The following is a 22559-nucleotide window of genomic DNA, read 5'->3' as shown; positions in this document are numbered from 1 at the left end:
CTCCTTTGCATCGAAAGGAGCCAGTTGAGGTGGTTCGGGCATCTGGTAAGGATGCCCCCAGGACGTCTCCCTAGGGAGGTGTTCCAGGCGCGTCCAGCTGGGAGGAGACCTCGGGGTAAGCCCAGGACTAGGTGGAGAGATTATATTTCGACTCTGGCCTGGAAACTCCTCGGGATCCCCCAGTCAGAGCTGGCAAATGTGGCTCGGGAAAGGGAAGTTTGGGGTCCCCTGCTGGAGCTGCTACCCCTGCGACCTGATACCGGATAAGCGGATGAAGATGAGATTAATCCATGGCGAATGAAACCATCAAGGATGTCCAGTACCATTATGCATGATAGGACGCAGCAACACAAATATACATCGCAAAGCCCAAATCAATGACATTACAGGTACCAAAGAAACAAGAATGTACTCACAATAACAATGTTCCTCCGACGCTGTAAGCCAGGTGTACTCTTCGTAGTTGATCGATTTGAAAGTGCCGCACAAATCTTTCCCCTGACTGATACAGTTGGTTCCTTGCAATTTCCATGTTTTCTCGAATAAACGTTTGCCAGTAAATCTGCCAACAAATCAATTTATTCTCTTCCATTGTACGTTAAGAAACAACTTGGTGCAATACAAATCTAAACAAAAAATCTAACAGAAAGCACTGCATCTACTACATCCTTACCCTGAACAGTGCTAGTTGGGGGTTTGGTCGACCCTTCCTCACAATTTCCATGTTTTCCCGAAAAGGGCTTTGCCTGTAAATCTGCCACGAAACCATTTCTTCATTGTGCGTTAAAAAGACAACCGGGCTCAGTACAAATCTGAACAAAAAATCTAACTCAAAGCACTACATCTAACAATATAAACTTCATTAAAGAAATCTTAGATGTTCCTACATTACATCCTAACTAGTTTTATCTCCGTTAGGTAGCTGGCTCTCCGATCACACCACTTGAAAAATTAGCACGCAGCCAAGCTACAAGACTGCTACGTGCGAAAAGCCAGGCTCCTTATGGCGAAGTTGTAATCTGATTGGTTGATGAATATGACAATCAATAACCTCCCTATTTGCTTCAACAGAAGATGGGATTAACTTGAAATTATATAGGTCTTAGGATAGATTTTCACCCAGAGTCAGCACATGTGGAAAATCTGATTGGATAAAAGCTCTGATTAATCTGAGCTGCACTGGTAACAGCGCAACCGAGGGAGAGAGAAGCAATGATAACTATGTCAGTAGACTGATGGGAATGAGCTTTGTAAAATACTTTTTTGCCCCACTGTATTTTTATAATTTAATATATATTTTCATTAACGCCAGAAGTATTTAGTCAGCCACCAATTGTGCAAGTTCTCCCACTCAAAAAGATATGAGAGGCTTGTAATTTTCATCATAGGTACACTTCAACTATGAGAGACAAAATGAGAAAAGAAAATCACATTGTAGGATTTGTAATGAATTTATTGGTAAATTATGGTGGGAAAGAAGTATTTGCTCAATAACAAAAGTTAATCTCAATACTTTGTTATATACCCTTTGTTGGCAATGACAGAGGTCAAACGTTTTCTGTAAGTCCTGTAAGGTTTTCACACACTGTTGCTGGTATTTTGGCCCATTCCTCCATGCAGATCTCCCCTAGAGCAGTGATGTTTTGGGGCTGTCGCTGGGCAACATGGACTTTCAACTCCCTCCAAAGATTTTCTATGGGATTGAGATCTGGTGACTGGCTAGGCCACTCGAGGACCTTGAAATGCTTCTTACGAAGTCGCCACTTCGTTGCCCTGGCGGTGTGTTTGGGATCATTCTCATGCTGAAAGACCCAGCCACGTTTCAACTTCAATGCCCTTGCTAAAGGAGGTTTTCACTCAAAATCTCACGATACATGGCCCCATTAATTCTTTCCTTTACACGGATCAGTCATCCTGGTCCCTTTGCAGAAAAACAGCCCCAAAGCATGATGTTTCCACCCCCATGCTTCACAGTAGGTATGGTGTTCTTTGGATGCAACTCAGCATTCTTTCTCCTCCAAACACGTGTTGAGTTTTTACCAAAAAGTTCTATTTTGGTTTCATCTGACCATATGACATTCTCCCAATCCTCTTCTGGACCATCCAAATGCTCTCTAGCAAACCTCAGACGGGCCTGGCTTAAGCAGGGGGACACTTCTGGCACTGCAGGATTTGAGTCCCTGGCGTCGTAGTGTGTTACTGATGGTAGCCTTTGTTACTTTGGTGCCAGCTCTCTGCAGGTCATTCACTAGGTCCCCCCGTGTGGTTCTGGGATTTTTGCTCACCGTTCTTGTGATCATTTTGACCCCACGGGGTGAGATCTTGCGTGGAGCCCCGGATCGAGGGAGATTATCCGTGATCTTGTCGATCTTCCGTTTTCTTATCATTGCTTCCACAGTTGGTTTCTTCACACCAAGCTGCTCACCTATTGCAGATTCAGTCTTCCCAGCCTGGTGCAGGTCTACAATTCTGTATTACTGGTGTCCTTTGACAGCTCTTTGGTCTTGGCCATAGTGGAGTTTGGAGTGTGACTGTTTGAGGTTGTGGACAGGTGTCTTTTATACTGATAAGTTCAAACAGGTGCCATTAATACAGGTAACGAGTGGAGGACAGAGGAGCCTCTTAAATAAGTTGTTACTGGTCTGTGAGAGCCATCTTGCTTGTTTGTAGGTGACCAAATATTTTACAGAGGAATTTACCAATAAATTAATTAAAAATCCTACCAGGTGATTTTTTGGAGAAAAAAAAAAATCTAATTTTTGTCTCTCATAGTTGATGTGTACCTATGATGAATTACAGACCTCTCATCTTTTTAAGTGGGAGAACTTGCACAATTGGTGGGTGACCAAATACTTTTTTGCCCCACTGTATAATATCACTAGGCCAAAAAAGGCCTCTGGTCAGCAGCAGCTTCAAAAAATATCTTATTGTCTACCAAATAATAACTTTATCAAGTCGTCAGTGTTTTGTAATTATTAGCGTGTCTTTATTTTCCGACATAGTTAAAATTTACAAAGCCATTCCCAGTTATCGCCTACCTTACTATTTTGATCAATTGCATTACATGTCTGGTCTGCCGTGGTATTTTACGATTTGCAACTTGTCTGCTAAAGATTATTTATCAGACAAAGTCAGATACAGGTGGCAAGATGAGTTTCTCACAGACAGGAAGGTAATCAAGATTTGAATTTCCGGTCAGATTGGTGAATCTTCTTTTTCGACCATCTTTGATCGCAGATTTCAGTGGAAAGAAAACAAAAATCGCTGTGCACGTAAACAGTAAGAAGCCAAACAAACTCAACATAACCTTCATAAAGGTGTTTTTTACTGATCGTATTTGTCAATTATTAAATATGTAACAATCAGAATTCATTATTTTTCAACATCTTTAGTGAAATAGTGAATAATCACCTAAATAAAGGCTTTATTAACACAAACAATTGTCTGCTGGTTAGCATATGTTTTATTGAAAAGACATGTGAGTGATCTTCAGGACAATAACACATCTTTGAAGGTTGCTCAATAAATATTCAGTATACAATAAATATACAGTACTACTGCCATAAATAGTTTTAAAATATAATTTTAACCTGTTGAAATCAGAATACTGCTCTATATCTAATAAGCAACATGGTGTTTATGGGCTGTTGTAGTGGCAATTTTTGTTGTCATAATATAAAATGTTGGAATTTTCAGTGCATATTGAAATAATATGCATTAAGAAACCACGCAAATTCAGAATTGCTGAAAAACCATTGCGCCCGACTTAATTGGTGCCAATATGTTCCTTGGGAGGAGATGGATTTATATACCTCTTTTCAAGATTTAATTTTTAAAATGGTGAGCGTGGTGAGCTTGCAAATGTGGGGAACCCCAATAGCGCCACCGTGTGGTTGATACAAAATATTTGCGGTTATTTTTTCCGTATGGTCCTTGTCAACATACATACCAAGTAGAATTATTATACCATTATACTTGTAGGAGATGTTTATATATGTGCAAATCCACGCCCCCTCACATGTTCATAGGTCAGTAGCATCCATGTTTTTGACATAAGGGTCTGGTTGATATAACTTTTGAAGACCATGTTCCCTAGATGCCAAATATCAAAGAATCCAAAATGGCGGAAAATCCATTATGGCGGACTTTATGGGTCCCAATGACAAACATTTTCATCCTGAGTAGCTAAACCTATGTACCAACTTTCAAGACTCTAGGTCACAAGGGGTGGGTGTGGTGACCTTGCAACAAGTGCAAATTTGGAGGCTTGTGACAGCGCCACCATGAGGCCGACATGCATGCCACTGCACCAGAAGTTGCGGCCCTTGGCCCTTTAGTACTATAAAACTTTGGGCACCTTTAAGCCATTTTATCTCACGGGAATTTGCTAAAACCCATCCATCCATCTTCCGCTTATCCGGGGCCGGGTCGCGGGGGCAGCAGTCTAAGCAGTGATGCCCAGACTTCCCTCTCCCCAGATACTTCCTCTAGCTCTTCCGGGGGGACACCGAGGCGTTCCCAGGCCAGCCGGGAGACATAGTCCCTCCAGCGTGTCCTAGGTCTTCCCCGGGGTCTCCTCCCGGTGGGACGGGACCGGAAAACACCTTCCCAGGAAGGCGTTCCGGAGGCATCCGAAAAAGATGCCCAAGCCACCTCAGCTGACCCCTCTCGATGTGGAGGTGCAGCGGCTTTACTCTGAGCTCCTCCCGGGTGACAGAGCTTCTCACCCTATCTCTTAGGGATCGCCCAGCCACCCTGCGGAGAAAGCTCATTTCGGCCGCCTGTATCCGGGATCTTGTCCTTTCGGTCATGACCCAAAGCTCATGACCATAGGTGAGAGTAGGTTACGTAGATTGACCGGTAAATCGAGAGCTTCGCCTTGCGGCTATGCTCTTTCTTCACCACGACAGACTGATACATCGACCGCATTACTGCAGAAGCTGCACCGATCCGTCTGTCAATCTCCCGTTCCATCCTTCCCTCACTCGTGAACAAGACCCCTAGATACTTAAACTCCTCCACTTGAGGCAGGGACTCTCCACCAACCTGAAGTGGGCAAGCCAACCTTTTCCCACTGAGGACCATGGCCTCGGATTTGGAAGTACTGATTCTCATCCCCACCGCTTCACACTCGGCTGCAAACCGTCCCAGTGCATGCTGAAGGTCCTGGTTAGAAGGGGCCAACACGACAACATCATCCGCAAAGGGCAGAGACGAAATTGTGTGGTCCCCAAACCTGACACCCTCCGGCCACTGGCTGCGCCTAGAAATTCTGTCCATAAAAATTACGAACAGAACCGGCGACAAAGGGCAGCCCTGCCGGAGTCCAACATGCACTGGGAACAAGTCTGACTTACTGCCGGCAATGCGGACCAAGCTCCTGCTTCGGTCGTACAGGGACCTGACAGCCCTTAGCAAAGAACCCAGGACCCCATATTCCCGAAGCACTCGCCACAGGATGCCGCGAGGGACACAGTCGAATGCCTTCTCCAAATCCACAAAACACATGTGGATTGGTTGGGCAAACTCCCATGAACCCTCCAACACCCCGTAGAGGGTATAGAGCTGGTCCAGTGTTCCATGGCCCGGACAAAAACCACACTGTTCCTCCTGAATCCGAGGTTGTACTATCGGCCGTATTTTCCTCTCCAGAACCCTGGCATAGACTTTCCCGGGGAGGCTGAGAAGTGTGATTTCCCCCTATAGTTGGAACACACCCTCTGGTCCCCCTTCTTAAAAAGAGGGACCACCACCCTGGTCTGCCATCCCAGAGGCACTGTCCCCGACCGCCATGCGATGTTGCACAGGCGTGTCAACCAAGACAGCCCCACAACATCCAGAGACTTGAGGTACTCAGGGCGGATCTCATCCACCCCCGCTGCCTTGCCACCGAGGAGTTTCTTGACCACCTCTGTGACTTCAGCCCGGGTAGGGCCACAGTGTCGCCGGACCCCCCCGTCTCAGTCCCAAAGTCTTGTGATGCTGCACAATTGTGCTGGGGGATGGGGTCAGTTCTCCTTCCCCACTAAGTTCTCCTTCTCCACTATAAATCGTTGTTGATATGAGAAATGCATTTTCTGAATTTTCCCAGTCTCCTCCCGTTTTAAACTTTAGGAGGACATGAGGTCCTGGTCCACACCTGCGGAGTACCTGGTTTGGGGGGCCCTGTTGCTGTCCCTGTCCTTGTTTATCTGGTCTAAATTTAAATAGACTCTGGATTTAGCCCACATGCATTTATTAATTATTCCAATTGGACTCTTAATATTTCACCCGGCACAGCCAGAAGAGGACTGGTCACCCCTCTGAGCCTGTGTCCTCTCTAGGTTTCTTCCTAAATTTCAGCCGCCTTATGGAGTTTTTCCTAGCCACTGAAATTCAACACTACTGTTGTTTGCTCCTTGGGGTTTAAGGCCAGGTGTTTCTGTAAAAGGAATTGTGACCACTGCTGTTGTAAAAAGGGCTTTATAAATAAATTAGATTCTGAACCTGGGTAGTAAGTGTTATTATAATACGATCAACAGTGTTTCATTAATGTGCTCATAAGTGCCAAACCACGCCCACTGGAAGGTTTATTGGTCAATAGCGGGCAGATCTTTTGACATACTGGTTTGGCTTATGTCTTTTACAGACCATGGTCAATAGATACCAAATATCAACGGATGTGAAGATCAGACATTTAGTGCTATAGGAGGTTTTTTTTTAAGCTATTTTCACATATGCAAATTGGCAGAAAATCTAATATGGCAGACTTTTAGTCAAAACAGCAAAAAAAAATTTTGTGAAGAGTTGGACTTAGGAAACAAGTTTCAGGAATCTAGGACACATGGCGTGGGCGTGTCCTAGATTCACCCAAGTTATTGTGGGAAACTTGTGGAAGGCTACCTGAAATATTTGACCTAAGTCAAACAATTTACAGGCAACGCTACCAAATACTAATTGAGCTTCAGACTCTTTGGGAATGTGATGAAAGAAATAAAATCGGAAATAAATAATTCTCTCTATTATAATTTGGAAATTTCACATTCTAAAAATAAAATGATCTAACTGACCAAACACAGGGGATTTTTATTAGGATTAAATTGCTGATTTAAATGTCAGCAATTGTGAATGAAATGTATTTGGCTACGGTGTATGTAAACTTCTGAATTTAACTCTGTGCATCATATGACAAGATACGTCACTGATGTGCAATTAAAGGTGAAGTTCACTATAGGCTAAGCTCAATTGCTTTGTCCCCCCAACCTGTAAAAATACTGAAACAAAGACCGTAGTCTGTCAAGAAGGCAGTGGGACAACAAATTGTACAGTACTATTGAAACATTTGTACACCTAGTAATTCAAGGGCATTTCTTTATTTTTATTATTTTGCATTCTATATTAATAGCTAAGACATCAAAACAAATATAATGCATGGAATAATTTAGTAACCAGTAGTGTTAAACAAATTAAAATGCATTTATATTTTAGATTCTTCAAAGTAGCCACCCTTTGCCTTGATGACAGCTTTGCACACACTAGGCATTCTTTCTGCCGGCTTTATAGGGTAGGCATCTGGAATCATTTTCCCACATACGCTAAGTATTTGTAGACTGCATTTCCTACACTCTGCGGTCCAACTCATCCCAAAACATCTCATTTAGATTGAGGTCTTGTGATTGTGGTGCCCGGGATATGTTATGCTGCTCCACCACTCCCGGTCTTGTTCAAATAGCTTGATTCACACAGTCACTGAACAGTTAATGTTGATGTCTTTTACTTGACTGTTGTAAAGCTTTTAATTGGGCTGCAATCAGGGTGCAGTTAATTGCCAAATTCTGAGTCAGCTAACTCTACGGAACTTATCCTCTGCAGCAGAGGTAACTCTGGGTCTACCTTCCCTGTGGTGGTCCTCATGAGAGACAGTTTAATCCTAGCACTTGATACTGCAATGAAAGAAAGTTCTGGAAATCTTCCAGATTGACTGACCTTAATGTCTAAAAGGGTTGATTTACTGTAGTTTCTCTTTGCATTTTCAGCTGTTATTGCCATAATATAGATTACCAAATTTATATCAAACCTATCTTGACACAAAACAACTGAGTTTTTCACAAATTAACTCCCAACCTTCACACCTTTTAATTAAAATGCATTCTGGGTGACCTCTCTTATGAAGCTTGTTGTGAATGCGGAAAGTTTGCAATGCTGTCATCAAGGCAAAGTGTGGCTATGTTAAACAAATGTTTTTGGTTTTGGTTACTACGTGATTCCATGTGTTATTTCAATAGTTTCGATGTCTTCACTATTATCCTACAATATGGGAATTGTGAAAAATAAAGAAATACACTTGAATGAGTAACTGTGGACACTAAACCATTGCTTTCAGTGAATGTGGAAACACTGCTGCACAAAGGAAGTGGGAGCATCAGCTAAACATATCGACTATTGACTTATCATGCAATCATCAAAAATTCCTAACTTGCATAATACTGAGCCGCTCACTCTGCAATTTCTCCGTCATCACTTCCAGGTCCATCAGCCAAGGGCACGACCAAGACTATTGTTATGCGGCATCTTCTGCCTCAGCTCATGCAGTCAGTGGAAAATAACACGTTCTGGTAAATTTGCTGTCAATTCACGAGATGTGCTGTAATGTCAGATTGTGGTAAAGATAGGTTCCCTATGAATTGACTTGCAAATTGTTAATGGGATAAATAGCTTGTTAGTTTAACAACCCCTACCTAACTAGAGCCCTACCATAGTTTAATATATTTTCTATTATAAATGTTTCTATCATACTTGATAACCAGCTAGGTCATCATTAGGAAAAAGTTTGCTAGCATTGCATCCATTCATCAAGGCGAAGCAAATGAGTCCCAATAGCAAATAAGTTCCCTGTTTGCATTTTTTCATTCTCTGTCATATGGAGTGAGTGGCATGAGATTGCAAAGTTGTAGGTTTGAAGGTTTATTGGTTAATAGTGGCCTTATTTTTTTAACACACTGGTTTGGCTCATGCATCTTTTACAGACCTTGGTCTTTAGGTGCCAAATATTGGACATTTGGTGCTATAGGAGTAGCTTTTTTTTTCACATACAGTTGCTGGTCATAAACTTAGAATATCATCAAAAAGCTGAATTATTTCAGTAATTCCATTCAAAAAGTGAAACTTGTATAATGTATACATTCATTCCACATAGAATGATATATTTCAAGTGTTTATTTGTTTTAATTTTGATGATTATAACTGACAACAACTAATGAAATCCCCAAATTCAGTATCTCAGAAAATTTGAATATTGTGAAAAGGTTCAATATTGAAGACACCTGGTGCCACACTCTAATTAACTCAAAACACCTGCAAAGGCCTTTAAATGGTCTCTCAGTCTAGTTCTGTATGCAACACAATCATTGGGAAGACTGCTGAGTTGACAGCTGTCCAAAAGAGGACCACTGACACCTTGCACAAGAAGGGCAAGACACAAAAGGTCATTGCTAAAGAGGCTGGCTGTTCACAGAGTTCTGTGTCCAAGCACATTAATAGAGAGGCGAAGGGAAGGAAAAGATGTGGTAGAAAAAGTGTACAAGCAATAGGGATAACCGCACCCTGGAGAGGATTGTGAAACAAAACCCATTCAAAAATGTGGGGGAGATTCACAAAGAGTGGACTGCAGCTGGAGTCAGTGCTTCAAGAGCCACCATGCAGAGATGTATGCAAGACATGGGTTTCAGCTGTTGCATTTATTGTGTCAAGCCACTCCTGAACAAGAAACAGCGTCAGAAGCGTCTCACCTGGGCTCAAGACTAAAAGGACTGGACTGTTGCTGAGTTGTGTTCTCTGATGAAAGTAAATTTAGCATTTCCTTTGGAAATCAAGGTCCTAGCGTCTGGAGGAAGAGAGGAGAGGCACAGAATCCACGTTGCTTGAAGTCCAGTGTAAAGTTTCCACAGTCAGTGATTGTTTGGGGTGCCATGTCATCTGCTGGTGTTGGTCCACTGTGTTTTATGAGGTCCAAGGTCAACGCTGCTGTCTACCAGGAAGTTTTAGAGCACTTGATGCTTCCTGCTGCTGACCAACTTTATGGAGATGCAGATTTCATTTTCCAACAGGACTTGGCACCTGCACACAGTGCCAATGCTACCAGTACCTGGTTTAAGGACCATGGTATCCCTGTTCTTAATTGGCCAGCAAACTCGCCTGACCTTAACCCTATAGAAAATCTATGGGGTATTGTGAAGAGGAAGATGCGATACGCCAGACCCAACAATGGGTCTGGCGTATCTGCCGTAATATGCTTATATGTACAAAATGTGCACCATAAACTGCAGGCATTTATAACAAAAAATATAGTTTTAGTTTGTTTTGTTTCGGCCCACGTATTTACGAGGGACGATCAATGGCTTACTGCCGCACTTACCCATATCCACGAATTACCCAGTAAACTAGTTTCAAAGGTCCAACCTTTACTGCAAATCTAAAGAGGTCCAACCTCTCAAAAGGCCCATCTTTGCTGCAGATTTTATCGATAAGGTCCTACCTTAACTGCAGATTTTAACCCTTGCGGTCCAACCGCAACTGTATTGCGCTCTAGCCTCCTTAGTAATAAATTTAAGCCCGGGTACCTGTACTAATGAATCCCAAAAGGCCGGGCGCCCTCGCTCTCGCCCCTTTCGCAGCCAGTCCACGAGAAGAGGAGGATTTAAGGCTCCAGAGACCTAGTTTAGGTTAAGTTACCAAGGACGAGCTCCCAAAATGTGATGGCAATTCCATCGATCGACACTCTCAAAGGAGTAAGAACAGAGCCAAAATTATCTTGGCACAATTTAACCATTCATTATTATTTGCAAATAAGAGAGACGCGTCAAACGCCTACAAACATAATCGTCTGAGGAGTCTCTAACTTAATACATGAACAGTTCGTATATATAGGTAGAGAAAGGGGTGTGGTAAGTTGCTGTCCTAACTCAACAGAACACATTCCCTTTGTTCTATTACTACCTAGGCTTCACACAAGGGACAAGCTATCTTTCCCCACATGGGTAAACTCTTCCACTCTAGGAGAAGACTCACAGCATCTGGACAAACAAAAAATAGACACTGATTGGTTATACAGATTTACCGATTTACGAGTAACCCTATAATCTGCTGATACCAGTCAATAATCACCCTAAACACCAGATCCCCTTCTCCTACATTTCTTTTCTTATCCAAATATGGGTACTCAGTAACTCATTCATACCTGTATAGGACCAAGTATACATCAGTTCAAGAATTTCCACAACAAAACCCAGGTCTCCTATGTGATAGGCTTTGTCTTTAACCACTACGCCACTAAGCTATACGTGTGCTCTGTGTCTGGATATTTCTTATTAGGTTTACTTCCACCACATATAGCATCTATGAACTGTATGGCTTTTGCCACTGGTCGTTTTATCAGCTTATTAGCCACTAATAGGCTTGGTAGTATCTACTATATAACTTTTTACTTGGAATAGTCATAAGAATTGAGCAATTGTTAGCGAGACTGAAGATGAACTTCACACTGCCAAAGCTATTTCATTTCATGGGCCAACAATGTTTGTTTTTCTTTTTACTTTTTCTCCTCTTTTACTGTGCAAGGGGTTGTAATCTATGTCCCCCCAAAATCATGCACAGATGTGTACTTCAAAAATCCACCAGACATTGTCGCAATATAACCGAAAACTGTTTTGTTTTACGCTTGCTATAACGTGGCTACTATTATAGCCAGCAAAGTTTCCTGAAGAAATCCTAATGCATCATTTGTTTTCACCACGGCAAGGCTCCAACACCAGTCCCCTGCATGGCAGTCTGCGTCTAACCACTACGCTATTTAACAAGGGGTAGTCATTCACTCACTCCACTCACTCACTCATTCAGTAAGATACATTCGCTCTTCTTCGCTGGCTCCCCTTACGTGGTCCTGCAAAATATTATTTTAAACATTTGGCATTTTTGATTTATTTTGCCTGTGTATTGGGTGTGTCAGCTTGCTGCTGCCTCCTTGGTTAATTGACTGCCGAAACTGAGCTAGACAGATTTTACTAGCCGAATCAGTTGACAAGTAATCGTTACAGCAGTGATTCCGATGCATTCAGTTTATTTTTGTGTAAAACGCCATGGCAAACTCTTTCCCGCCACATCAAAATGTTTTGTTCAACAAATGAGTAATAATTTGTCAGGATACCATGTCTTTCTTAAGGGTATTTAGCTTGTTGGGCTATTTTCTGCATGTGATTTGAGAAACAGATCACACTGTCATAGTAATCGGAGCCACCATATGCTCCACACAGACACGCTGTAAGAGAAGCACAGAGGTCATCACTACGTTCAAAATGGTTGTCCCGGTGAGCGTTGGAAACACAATTAGATTGAACACATTTTTCAGATTGTGTGCCTTTAAAACAGGAAGGAAATAGAGGGATCACCAGGGGAACACACGGTGAAGGTACCAGTAGTTTGTTTGCTTGATTACCTTAATTAGCTAACTTTTCAGTTAAAACACAAATTATTCTCACCTCATTTAGATGTAGCGATCAATATTGTTGCCAAAATTGTTCCCCCAGTTATATTGAGAAACAAAGATGTCAGGCAAGGCAAAGAAGAATGTACAGAATTAGATGGAGAGCCAAGAATAGGAAGAAAGGTGAGAGGAAGAAAGGAACGAAGAGATGGAGCGAAAGGATTAGGGCATCTAGCTACCTGCTTGTGCCACTCCCTCAACGGCCTCCCCATCAATGACCTGAACTATAGGAAATATAGTGCCCCCCCCCGGAACAACATTCCCCCACAGCAAGAACATTTTCCTGAGGAAACACTGCGTTAGAGCCTTTATTCAGTTGGCATCAGATGTCTGAAAACGTATCGAAAAGTGGACCAACTTCACTGTCCAATAATTTGAATTTTTTTCTATCCCAAAAAAGGATTTATGTTTTTGTTTAGTATGGTAAATGGTCTTACTGAGTGATTTAGTGTTGTCCTGTTTCTCTTGTGTGTGCTGTGTATCTCAAAATGTAAACAGTGGTTTGTCATCTGCAGATACAGAGCAGATTCGAGAAGCTCTAAGGAAAGGATTGGAGTTCAACACGAAAGCAGCTTTACCCCCGATCAACTCACAAAGACAAGGACATGACAGACCTCAGTGAGTCTAAATAAAAACACACAAACTCAATATCCTTTAAAATGACCAACACCAAATTGAAACTGTCTTGACATGATAATGGACTTGATATTCTGTACCAGTCTCTATCCTTCACCACAATGTCTCTTCTTCACCTGTCTCACCATGATGCTGTTATTAAAGACTTTGTAAAAGCAACTAAGTAACTGAAGTTAATGTAACTTAGTTGCTAACTAAATAAGTAACTAAAGTTAATGTCCAGTAGAGAATTACAGAGTATGGATAAAGGATGTTTTATGCTTATTTTGTGCAGCCCTGTTGTCCTCAATGAAGACCAAATGTGGCTCCAGCGGGGAAGATTAGTCTGAAACCCCGGCTTTAGTTCAGTTGTACGTGCACTTAACACCTTTTGATGATTATTTCTTGTGCGGATATGTGATTGAAATTGCAAAACAAGTTAAGGTTTACCTGTGAGGGTTTTTGTGAAAGCTTTTCCATCAACCAGAGGACGGTTATCATTAGTAGTGCTAATGGCTACACAAAGTGGTTGACTTTGTTGGCCCATTTTTTTGTTCACAACATGGATGAGCACAACTCTTTGATGCTGATGAAAGTAATCAGCATCTTTGCCCATTGAACATGACCTATATTTATTTTCTTAATATTTGAGTCACATTGCCACCAAAATGCGTGCATACTCCTAATGTGTCAATGTTTGCAACACAGAAAAGGGACAATGCACACTGAAATTGTAGGGTGCACTAATCACAGATGAATACTGTTCTGTCTTATGGCAAAATTGATGAAGAAAATGATTATAAATGATTGGTGTACCTCGCAATACTTTCAACAGGATATGTATGGTTTTGTATGTGGTACCCTTCTTCCCTGTTTTTTCTGTAGAGATGCAGTGGACCAGAGGCAGGTTTACAGGTTAGAGAAGCTTGAGCTATGAAGGAGAAACTGATTACATGTTTCCAGTTCCATAGCAAACTCGTTCGCGTCATATGGAGGTTTTGCCAACTGGATTGAAGTCGCTCCTCTGTATTTAAGTGGTAATTTGAATCTTTATTTCACTGACACACGCCATGTTTCTTCACTTGTTTTCCAGGAGTCGTAAAGATAGCCTGGAGAGTGACAGTTCTGCAGCCATAGTCCCTCACGAGCTGGTTCGTACTAGACAACTGGAGAGTGTTCATCTGAAATTTAACCAGGAGTCCGGAACACTGCTTCCCCTCTGTCTCAGGTACCCAAAATTAATATACTCTGTTATTGGGGATGAGCCTGGGTCTTCCCACACCATCTGACAAAGAGCCCTTTTTGTTTTTGTGGGATGAGAGTTTATATAGAGAGACAAAGAGAGAGAGCAAAAGAGAAATCAAAAATGAGATGCTGAAAAACAGCAGACTCCTTCCAGACACATTTGTATTTTCCTGCCATACCCTGGGGGGACACTGACTACACCTGTATCCATAAGGAATAAGATAATGATGTTTTAGTTGGTGAACATATTGATTGAATAGATGACGGGGATAATAATGGAAGTACAAGTGATAGTTGTATTGTATTATGGTAGATTGCTGAAATGGTAATAACAATTATACATTATTCTTTTTGTTCCTAATGATTCAATCAAATCTATTTATTTTTGTTGGTATTCACTGCTATCAGCATTTTTTATCTCACTAATGCATTGCTTTATTTTACAACAATATATATTGTATACATTGATGCTTTGGTAATATTTCTGCAATGTTTTTCCTGCCACTAAAACTATTTGAAATTGAGAGACAGCGCCAGAGAGAGAGAGAGAGACAGCGCCACAGAGAACGCCCTATATACTAATGAACTGCCCAAGAGAGAGACACCCAGAGAGAGTGAGAGCAGACACACAGGGAGAGAGTGAGAGCAGACATGTCTTTAAGTTACTTCAGACAAGTCTAAGTCAAGTCTCAAGTCACTGCATGCAAGGTGCACTTTTTGGGGTCGACTATTATTTTATGGGCTATTTTAAATCAGCGGTTTATAATGTAGTACAATAATATTGAATTGCAACATTTAATTTATTATAGCAAACATGTATTTTATGTTTAATTGAAGTATGATCGTTTTGAGGCTGGGGCCAGCCTATTCTACTAGTCTATCTGCCATAAGCCAAATTGTCTGACAATTTTACATAGGTTAGCCATGAGCTAACAGCTCTTTGTGTTTATGGTTATATGTGTTAGCTAGTTATTAGCTACTGTAACTAACTAGCTACAGAGCTAGCTAGGCCCAAAACGTTAGGCTTTTTCTCACTGAATATAAAGAAGCTTTGTAGGCAAATGCAATTACGAATGGAACATATGCACAGATGCATGTCGCTAAGACTGAGAGCGAGCACACAACCACACAGACAGCAACACACACACACAGTTTGAGTAAAAAAATAAATAAAAAAGACTTTAATTCACCACCAATTCATCCTCCACAGTAAGAGTACAACTAACCCTGAATAGTAGCCAAACTCAACCCTCAGTCTCGATGCCAGCATCCCCTCAAACCTACCCACCACGCCCCCAGATCCCTTTCCTCAAATATAATTTTTTCTTGTCTTCCAAACATCTGATCCCCAGCTGATTTTGTACATTTGCCCACTGACAAAGTAATGATCTGTCTATTTTTAATGGTAGGTTGATTGGAACAGTGAGAGACAGAATAACAACAATAAAAACAGAAAAACACGTCAAAAATGTTATAAATTGATTTGCATTTTAATGAGTGAAATAAGTATTTGATCCCCTCTCAATCAGAAAGATTTCTGGCTCCCAGGTGTCTTTTATAGAGGAAACGAGCTGAGATTAGGAGCACACTCTTAAATTTAGTGCTCCTAATCTCAGCTTGTTACCTGTTTAAAAGACACCTGTTCACAGAAACAATCAATCAATCCGATTCTAAACTCTCCACCATCGCCAAGACCAAAGAGCTGTCCAAGGATGTCAGGGACAAGATTGTAGACCTACACAAGACTGGAATGGCCTACCAGGCCATCGCCAAGCAGCTAGGTGAGAAGGTGACAACAGAAGAAACACAAGAACTGTCAAGCTCCATGCAGGATCTCACCTCGTGGAGTTGCAATGATCATGAGAACGGTGAGGAATCAGCCCAGAACAACACAGGAGGATCCTGTCAATGATCTCAAGGCAGCTGGGACCATGGTCACCAAGAAAACAATTGGTACCACACTACACCGTGAAGGACAGAAATCCTGCAGCGCCCGCAAGGTCCCCCCTGCTCATGAAAGCACATGTACAGGCCCGTCTGAAGTTTGCCAATGAACATCTGAATGATTCAGAGGAGAACTGGGTGAAGGCCAAGCTCTTTGGCATCAACTCAACTCACCGTGTTTGGAGGTGGAGGCATATAAGAACCGTCTCCGGATTACCAGGTGTATTATTACAATATTATTAGCTTTACGCCATAATAGAGGCATATAATTATCAGTATAGACAAAGAAAGTCATAATTATTTGGGTGACCGTTAATCTTCAACTAAAATGTCATAATTGTGACAGCCCTAGTGGAGCTTTTGAATGGGACATAAACTGTGGTTGAATTACGTTGTTTGCTACTGATTTAATTAACTCACTGTTTTCAAGATATTAGTTTTACAAATAGCCAAAATTATATATAATATATAAAACAATATACAGCTCTGGAAAGAATTAAGAGACCATTGCAAAATTATCAGTCTCTCTGGTTTCACTATTCATAGCTATGTGTTTGAGTAAAATGAACAGTTTTAGTCTATTAACTAAAGGCAACATTACTCCCAAATTCCCAATAAAATAAAATGTCATTTGGTTTTCATACCTCAAATAATGCAAAGAAAATGCATTTATATTCGTATCTCAACAACAAAATACTAATGTTTTAACTTAGGAAGAGTTCAGAAATCAATATTTGGTGGAATTACCCAGATTTTTTATCGCAGCTTTCGTGCATCTTGGCATGCTCTCCACCAGTCTGTCACATTATTGTTGGATGACCACTCTTGGCACAAAAATTCAGGTAGCTCGGCTTTGTTTGATGGTCTGTGACCATCCATCTTCCACTTGATCAAAATCCAGAGGTTTTCAATGGGGTTCAGGTCTGGAGATTGGGCTGGCTATGACAGGGTCTTGATCTGGTGGTTCTCCATCCACACCTTGATTGACCTGTCTGTGTGGCTTGGAGCATTGTCCTGCTGGAAAAACCAATTCTCAGATTTGGGGAACATTGTCAGAGCAGATGGAAGCAGTTGTTCTTCTAGGATAACCTTGTACTTGGCTTGATTCATGCGTCATTCACAAAGAGAAATCTGCCTGATTCCAGCCATGCTGAAGCATCCCCAGATCATCACTGATCCTCCACCAAATTTCACAGTGGGTGCGAGACACTGTGGCTTGTAGGCCTCTCCAGGTCTCCATCTAACCATTAGACGACCAGGTGTTGGGCAAAGCTGGAAATTTGACTTCCATTCCTCCATGGTCCAATCCTTATTGTCTTTTGCAAACTTCAGCCTGGCACTTCTTTGCTTCTCATTGATGAAAGGCTTTTTTCTAGCTTTGCACAACTTCAGCCCAGCCCCAAGGAGCCTGTTTCGAACCGTCCTCACCGTGCCAGCTTCTGTTTGCCATTTTGTAGGTCACTTGTCATCCTACGGTTGTTGAGTGACATTCGAATGAGTTGACGGTCAGTGGACAGTCGTTTTTGTCCTCTGCCAGTCTGCAGTGGCGAAATTGATAATGTGAGGTCAAACTGTGAGGCCTGGTTGGGCACTGCGAAGCCTGGTTGGGCACTGCGAAGCCTGGTTGGGCACTGCGAAGCCTGGTTGGGCACTGCGAAGCCTGGTTGGGCACTGCGAAGCCTGGTTATCGGGCACTGCGAAGCCTGGTTATCGGGCACTGCGAAGCCTGGTTATCGGGCACTGCGAAGCCTGGTTATCGGGCACTGCGAAGCCTGGTTGGGCACTGCGAAGCCTGGTTATCGGGCACTGCGAAGCCTGGTTATCGGGCACTGCGAAGCCTGGTTATCGGGCACTGCGAAGCCTGGTTATCGGGCACTGCGAAGCCTGGTTATCGGGCACTGCGAAGCCTGGTTATCGGGCACTGCGAAGCCTGGTTATCGGGCACTGCGAAGCCTGGTTATCGGGCACTGCGAAGCCTGGTTATTGGGTAATGTCCTTTTAGTTTTTTTCTTTTATACTTTCACTAAATGTTTACTCAATATTTTCATATGCCTCAATATCTATTACATTGTCCTCGTTGTGTGGGTTTGTGACATAAGATTTTCATGGTACATGTCCAAAAACATCTGCGTATATGTGCATTTGACCAAATTACATCAACTGCAACCTGATTTCTTTAACGTCCTTCAATGCAGTATATATAAATACATCTAGTTTTACTGAGTGCAAACAATGTTTTTTAACAGAAAAGAAATCAACAGCTCAAAAAGCAACAACGTGGATTTATTCAAAATTCAAACAGAACATTAAACCAGAAAAGGAACGAGGCAGGCCTAGTTCAGCCGCGATTAGAAGAGATTAATATTTTTGTCCCTGGCTGTTTTCGATCCGTGGTTTTCTATGTGGCAGGCTGTTTCTTTAACCATTACACTAATTAAACAGCGGGAATGTAACTTGTACCCCAGCCATTACATTTTTGCCAAAATAACGTGGACAACAGAATGTTTGTTAACGGAACTAAAGTGTACTCTTGTACAAAGATTTCTGTAGATGGCTAGCAAATAGCTATATAGTACCAATCATTAAACAAGAAACCAGGCAAGCCTAGTTCAGCCGGCCCGCAATAAAGTGTTACCCTCTCTTTTGCTACTAGCCGTTTTAACAGCTTATTAGTCAGTATTAGGCTTTACCTAATAAAAAAGCCAGGCTCAGACACAGACGACCCTAACAACTATTGTCTAATCTCCAAACTCCCATTCCTCAGTAAAATCCTGGAAAGAGCAGTGGCTGCCCAGCTTCACCATCATATGTCCCACCATGAGCTTTTTGAACCCTTCCAATCCGGTTTCAGAACCCACCATAGCACTGAAACCGCCCTTATCAAACTGACTAATGACCTCCTGCTTGCTGCTGACAATGGCCTCATCACCATCCTCATCCTCCTTGACCTATCTGCAGCTTTTGATACAGTTTCCCATACCATCCTTCTCCATCCTGGTCCTCTGCTCTTCACCATTTACATGTTGCCCCTTGGTCATATTATCTGTAAACATGGACTTAATTTCGACTGCAACGCTGATGACAACCAGTTCTATATCAGCACAAACCCCTCCTCCCAGCTTCCACCCATACAACTTGTCAACTGCCTGCAGGAACTTAAATCATGGATGACTACAAACCTACTCAAACTCAACAGTAACAAGACAGAACTCATGGTGGTGGCTCCTGCACCGCTGCTCAGGAAAGTTGGAGACCTGGCCCTGGTTGTGGATGGTTGCTCCATTTCATCCTGGACTACTTCCGGTCCCACATCAATAAAATCACCAAGTCTGCCTTCTACCAACTCAGAAATATTTCACGACTCCGGCCTTCACTCACACATTCAGTAACCGAGACACTCATCCATGCATTTGTCACCTCCCGTCTGGATTACTGCAATGGTGTCCTGTCCGGACTGCCCAACAAGACCCTTAGCAGACTCCAGTATGTCCAGAACTCTGCTGCCAGGGTTAACCCAAACAAAGCCATGGCAGCATATTACTCCCATTTTCAAACAGCTCCACTGGCTGCCAGTCAAGTCTCTCATCACCTATAAGATCCTCCTGTTCACCTACAAATCTCTCCATGGACTCTCACCAAAATACCTTACAGAACTACTCCACCCCTACACACAGTCACGCTCCTTGCGGTCCTCTGACAAAGACCTACTGGACACCCCCCGTACCAGGTTGCGAACTTTTGGAGACAGGGCTTTCTCTGCCAATGCTTCAAAACTGTGGAACAGTCTACCACTCCACATCCGCTCTGCCCCATCCTTGCCCATATTCAAAAAGCACCTTAAAACCTTTCTTTTTAATAAGTCTTTTGATCCCTAACCCCCAAGTCCCCCCTCCCCCCTCATTTGTTAAGTGACCTTGGGTATTATAAAAGGCACTATATAAGTATGTTATTATTATTATTTACCGGTATCTACCAACTTATTGGAATAGTCATAAGAATTGCACAGTTGCTAGCGAGTCTGCCAAAGCTATTTCATTTCATGACTGTAGAATGTATGACATCAATACAATAACCATCAATAAAGTTGACGATAACAAACTTTTTCATCATGTAAAAAGACGTGAGAATTGTCAAATCTACCAGGATGACGTTGTCCTCAATAGATTAGAACTTAGGTCTTCCACATGAGGCACTGTCTTTAACCACTGCACCGCGTTATTACACATTTCAGCGGTCACTAGACTGAGGATTGTGTTAAACTGACTAACGTTTCTTATTACGTTTACATCCACCATAGCATCTATGGACTGTATTGCTTTTGCCACTGGTCGTTTTAACAGCTTTTTAGCCAGTAATATGCTTACTACACTGAAAAAAAACTTGGATCAACTTAAAAAAAAAAAAGGTAATCACGAAATATTTGACATTGACTCAAAGTAAATAATTTAGTTTAGTTTAACTTGAGAAGTTTAACTCCATGCAACCACTTTTTATAGGTTGGATCAAACTAATTATTTTAAGGTTGGAACAAACTAATTATTTTAAGTTAGAACAAAGTATTTAAAGGTCTGAGTAAATTCATTATTTTAGGTTGTCTCAAATCAAAAATTATTTGAAATGTATGGTAAATCAAATAAAAAAAAAAATGCTTTCAGTACATTTTGATCAATGACTACTCAGAACACTTTCCTTTAGAACACATATTTATTGTTCAGTAAACTGACAACATTGAACATCTGTTTCAAATGTATGAAGATAAACCGTCTGCTTCAGCTGAACACCAGAAACGAGACTATTGATGTCATCAGAAGACAAATCATGGAACTATGAATAGTAGCACTCTAGTAACTCCTAAGATATCATGCAGTACCCATGGTGAATTTACCGAGACATACATTTTATAATTCAGGTGTGAGCCTTACTATCAGCTAAACACATGGTCAATTTGCTGCCCTAGTAGTTGATATTTTCACCCTCCTGCTGACACTGCCCCAACCTAATCTGTGAGGTCTTTGGAGGTACTAACAACATCTGTCCATGGCAAAAAAGGTACTCTGACATCAAAGATTGTGGTGGGGCAGTATGTGCTACAGGGTGAAAATATAAACGACTCGAGTTGCATTTGGACCATGTGTTTAGTTGATCTTTATTATTTGATGTAATGGCTTACACAAAAATACTTTAAGCCCACAAATTTCTTACATAATTAAAATCATCAATTGATGACATCACATCAGTAGTAATATTGAATTAGGAAGGTTTTTCCTGACAGAACACATTTGACCATAAAACATCCTAAATACAAATAAATGTTATTATGACTGTATTGTACACCTGTTTCAAATGTATGATGATGAACAGTCTCTTTCAGCTGAGACAAATCCCGGAACTGCTCCTCAGACAGTGAACAGTGGAACTCCTGACACTGACAGAGTTTGATTCAGAGCTGTAAGCTCTACATTTAAATACAACTAATGTATATGTAATAGCTCAAACAAAACGTTAAGCCCACAAAGTTGGTGGCTTTAAGTATCTGTCACTTGATGGAATCACCAGTTGGAAACATTGAAAAAGGAACATTTTTGTGACAGGAAACATCCAAATGATTTTCTTCAATTAATCTCTATAGTTCTCAAGGTAGAAAGCTCCTGACCCTCTCCATTGGTCTGAAAATCTAAACTCTTACGTACAAATCTGTGCATACGCTGCAATCAGTCTCCAGTTGTCCAGAACGCTCTGCCTACTTCGGCCTTTGAGGCTGGTAGTCTCCAAACATGGTCAACCACATTTGTGAATGCTGCAGTGAAAATGCAGCCATGTAAGTGCAACCTCTTACAAAAGGATCCAAAGTATTGGCTGTAGAAGCACTAAAATGTAACCACAAATGGAAAATAAAATCAAGCAAGTGTGAAAATCAGCTCTGCCTACTCTGTGCTGTGCTGTACAGCTGGGTGCTCAGTCTATTGACTTTGGGGGTAATCTTTTTTCCATCAAGCTCCATCAGGACCTTTTGCACAAATTCAAAGGTGAACTGCAGCCTTTTCGGATATTTTAGGTTGAGTGTGTGTATGAGCCCAAAGACCATGGCAAAAGCTGTTGCAACCGAGGGCAACTCGTTCAGGACCTCTGTTCCTTCTATGACAATTTTAATGTCTTTGGGTGGATGGAGAGGATCCTCTTTCCCAGTGATAAAGATCGCTGCGGTTGTCTGCTCCATTTCTTGAACCTCATTTTCTTG

At 41.8% G+C, this 22559-nt stretch overlaps 1 protein-coding gene across 2 annotated transcripts in view; it reads left to right on the top strand.

The window, feature by feature from the left end:
* The window catches only part of sufu (suppressor of fused homolog (Drosophila)), an 85510-nt gene that overhangs the window by 42561 nt on the left and 20390 nt on the right, over positions 1 to 22559 (top strand). For both annotated transcript variants that reach the window (XM_010865999.5, XM_010865998.4), the window contains exons 8-9: positions 13033 to 13135; positions 14226 to 14360. In XM_010865999.5, coding sequence (XP_010864301.1) covers positions 13033 to 13135; positions 14226 to 14360 — 238 coding nt within the window. The remainder of the gene's footprint in view (positions 1 to 13032; positions 13136 to 14225; positions 14361 to 22559) is intronic.

This window comes from Esox lucius, chromosome 6 (assembly GCF_011004845.1).
Source record: "Esox lucius isolate fEsoLuc1 chromosome 6, fEsoLuc1.pri, whole genome shotgun sequence".
Classification (NCBI taxonomy): domain Eukaryota; kingdom Metazoa; phylum Chordata; class Actinopteri; order Esociformes; family Esocidae; genus Esox; species Esox lucius.
This window is presented reverse-complemented; position numbering and strand designations above follow the sequence as displayed.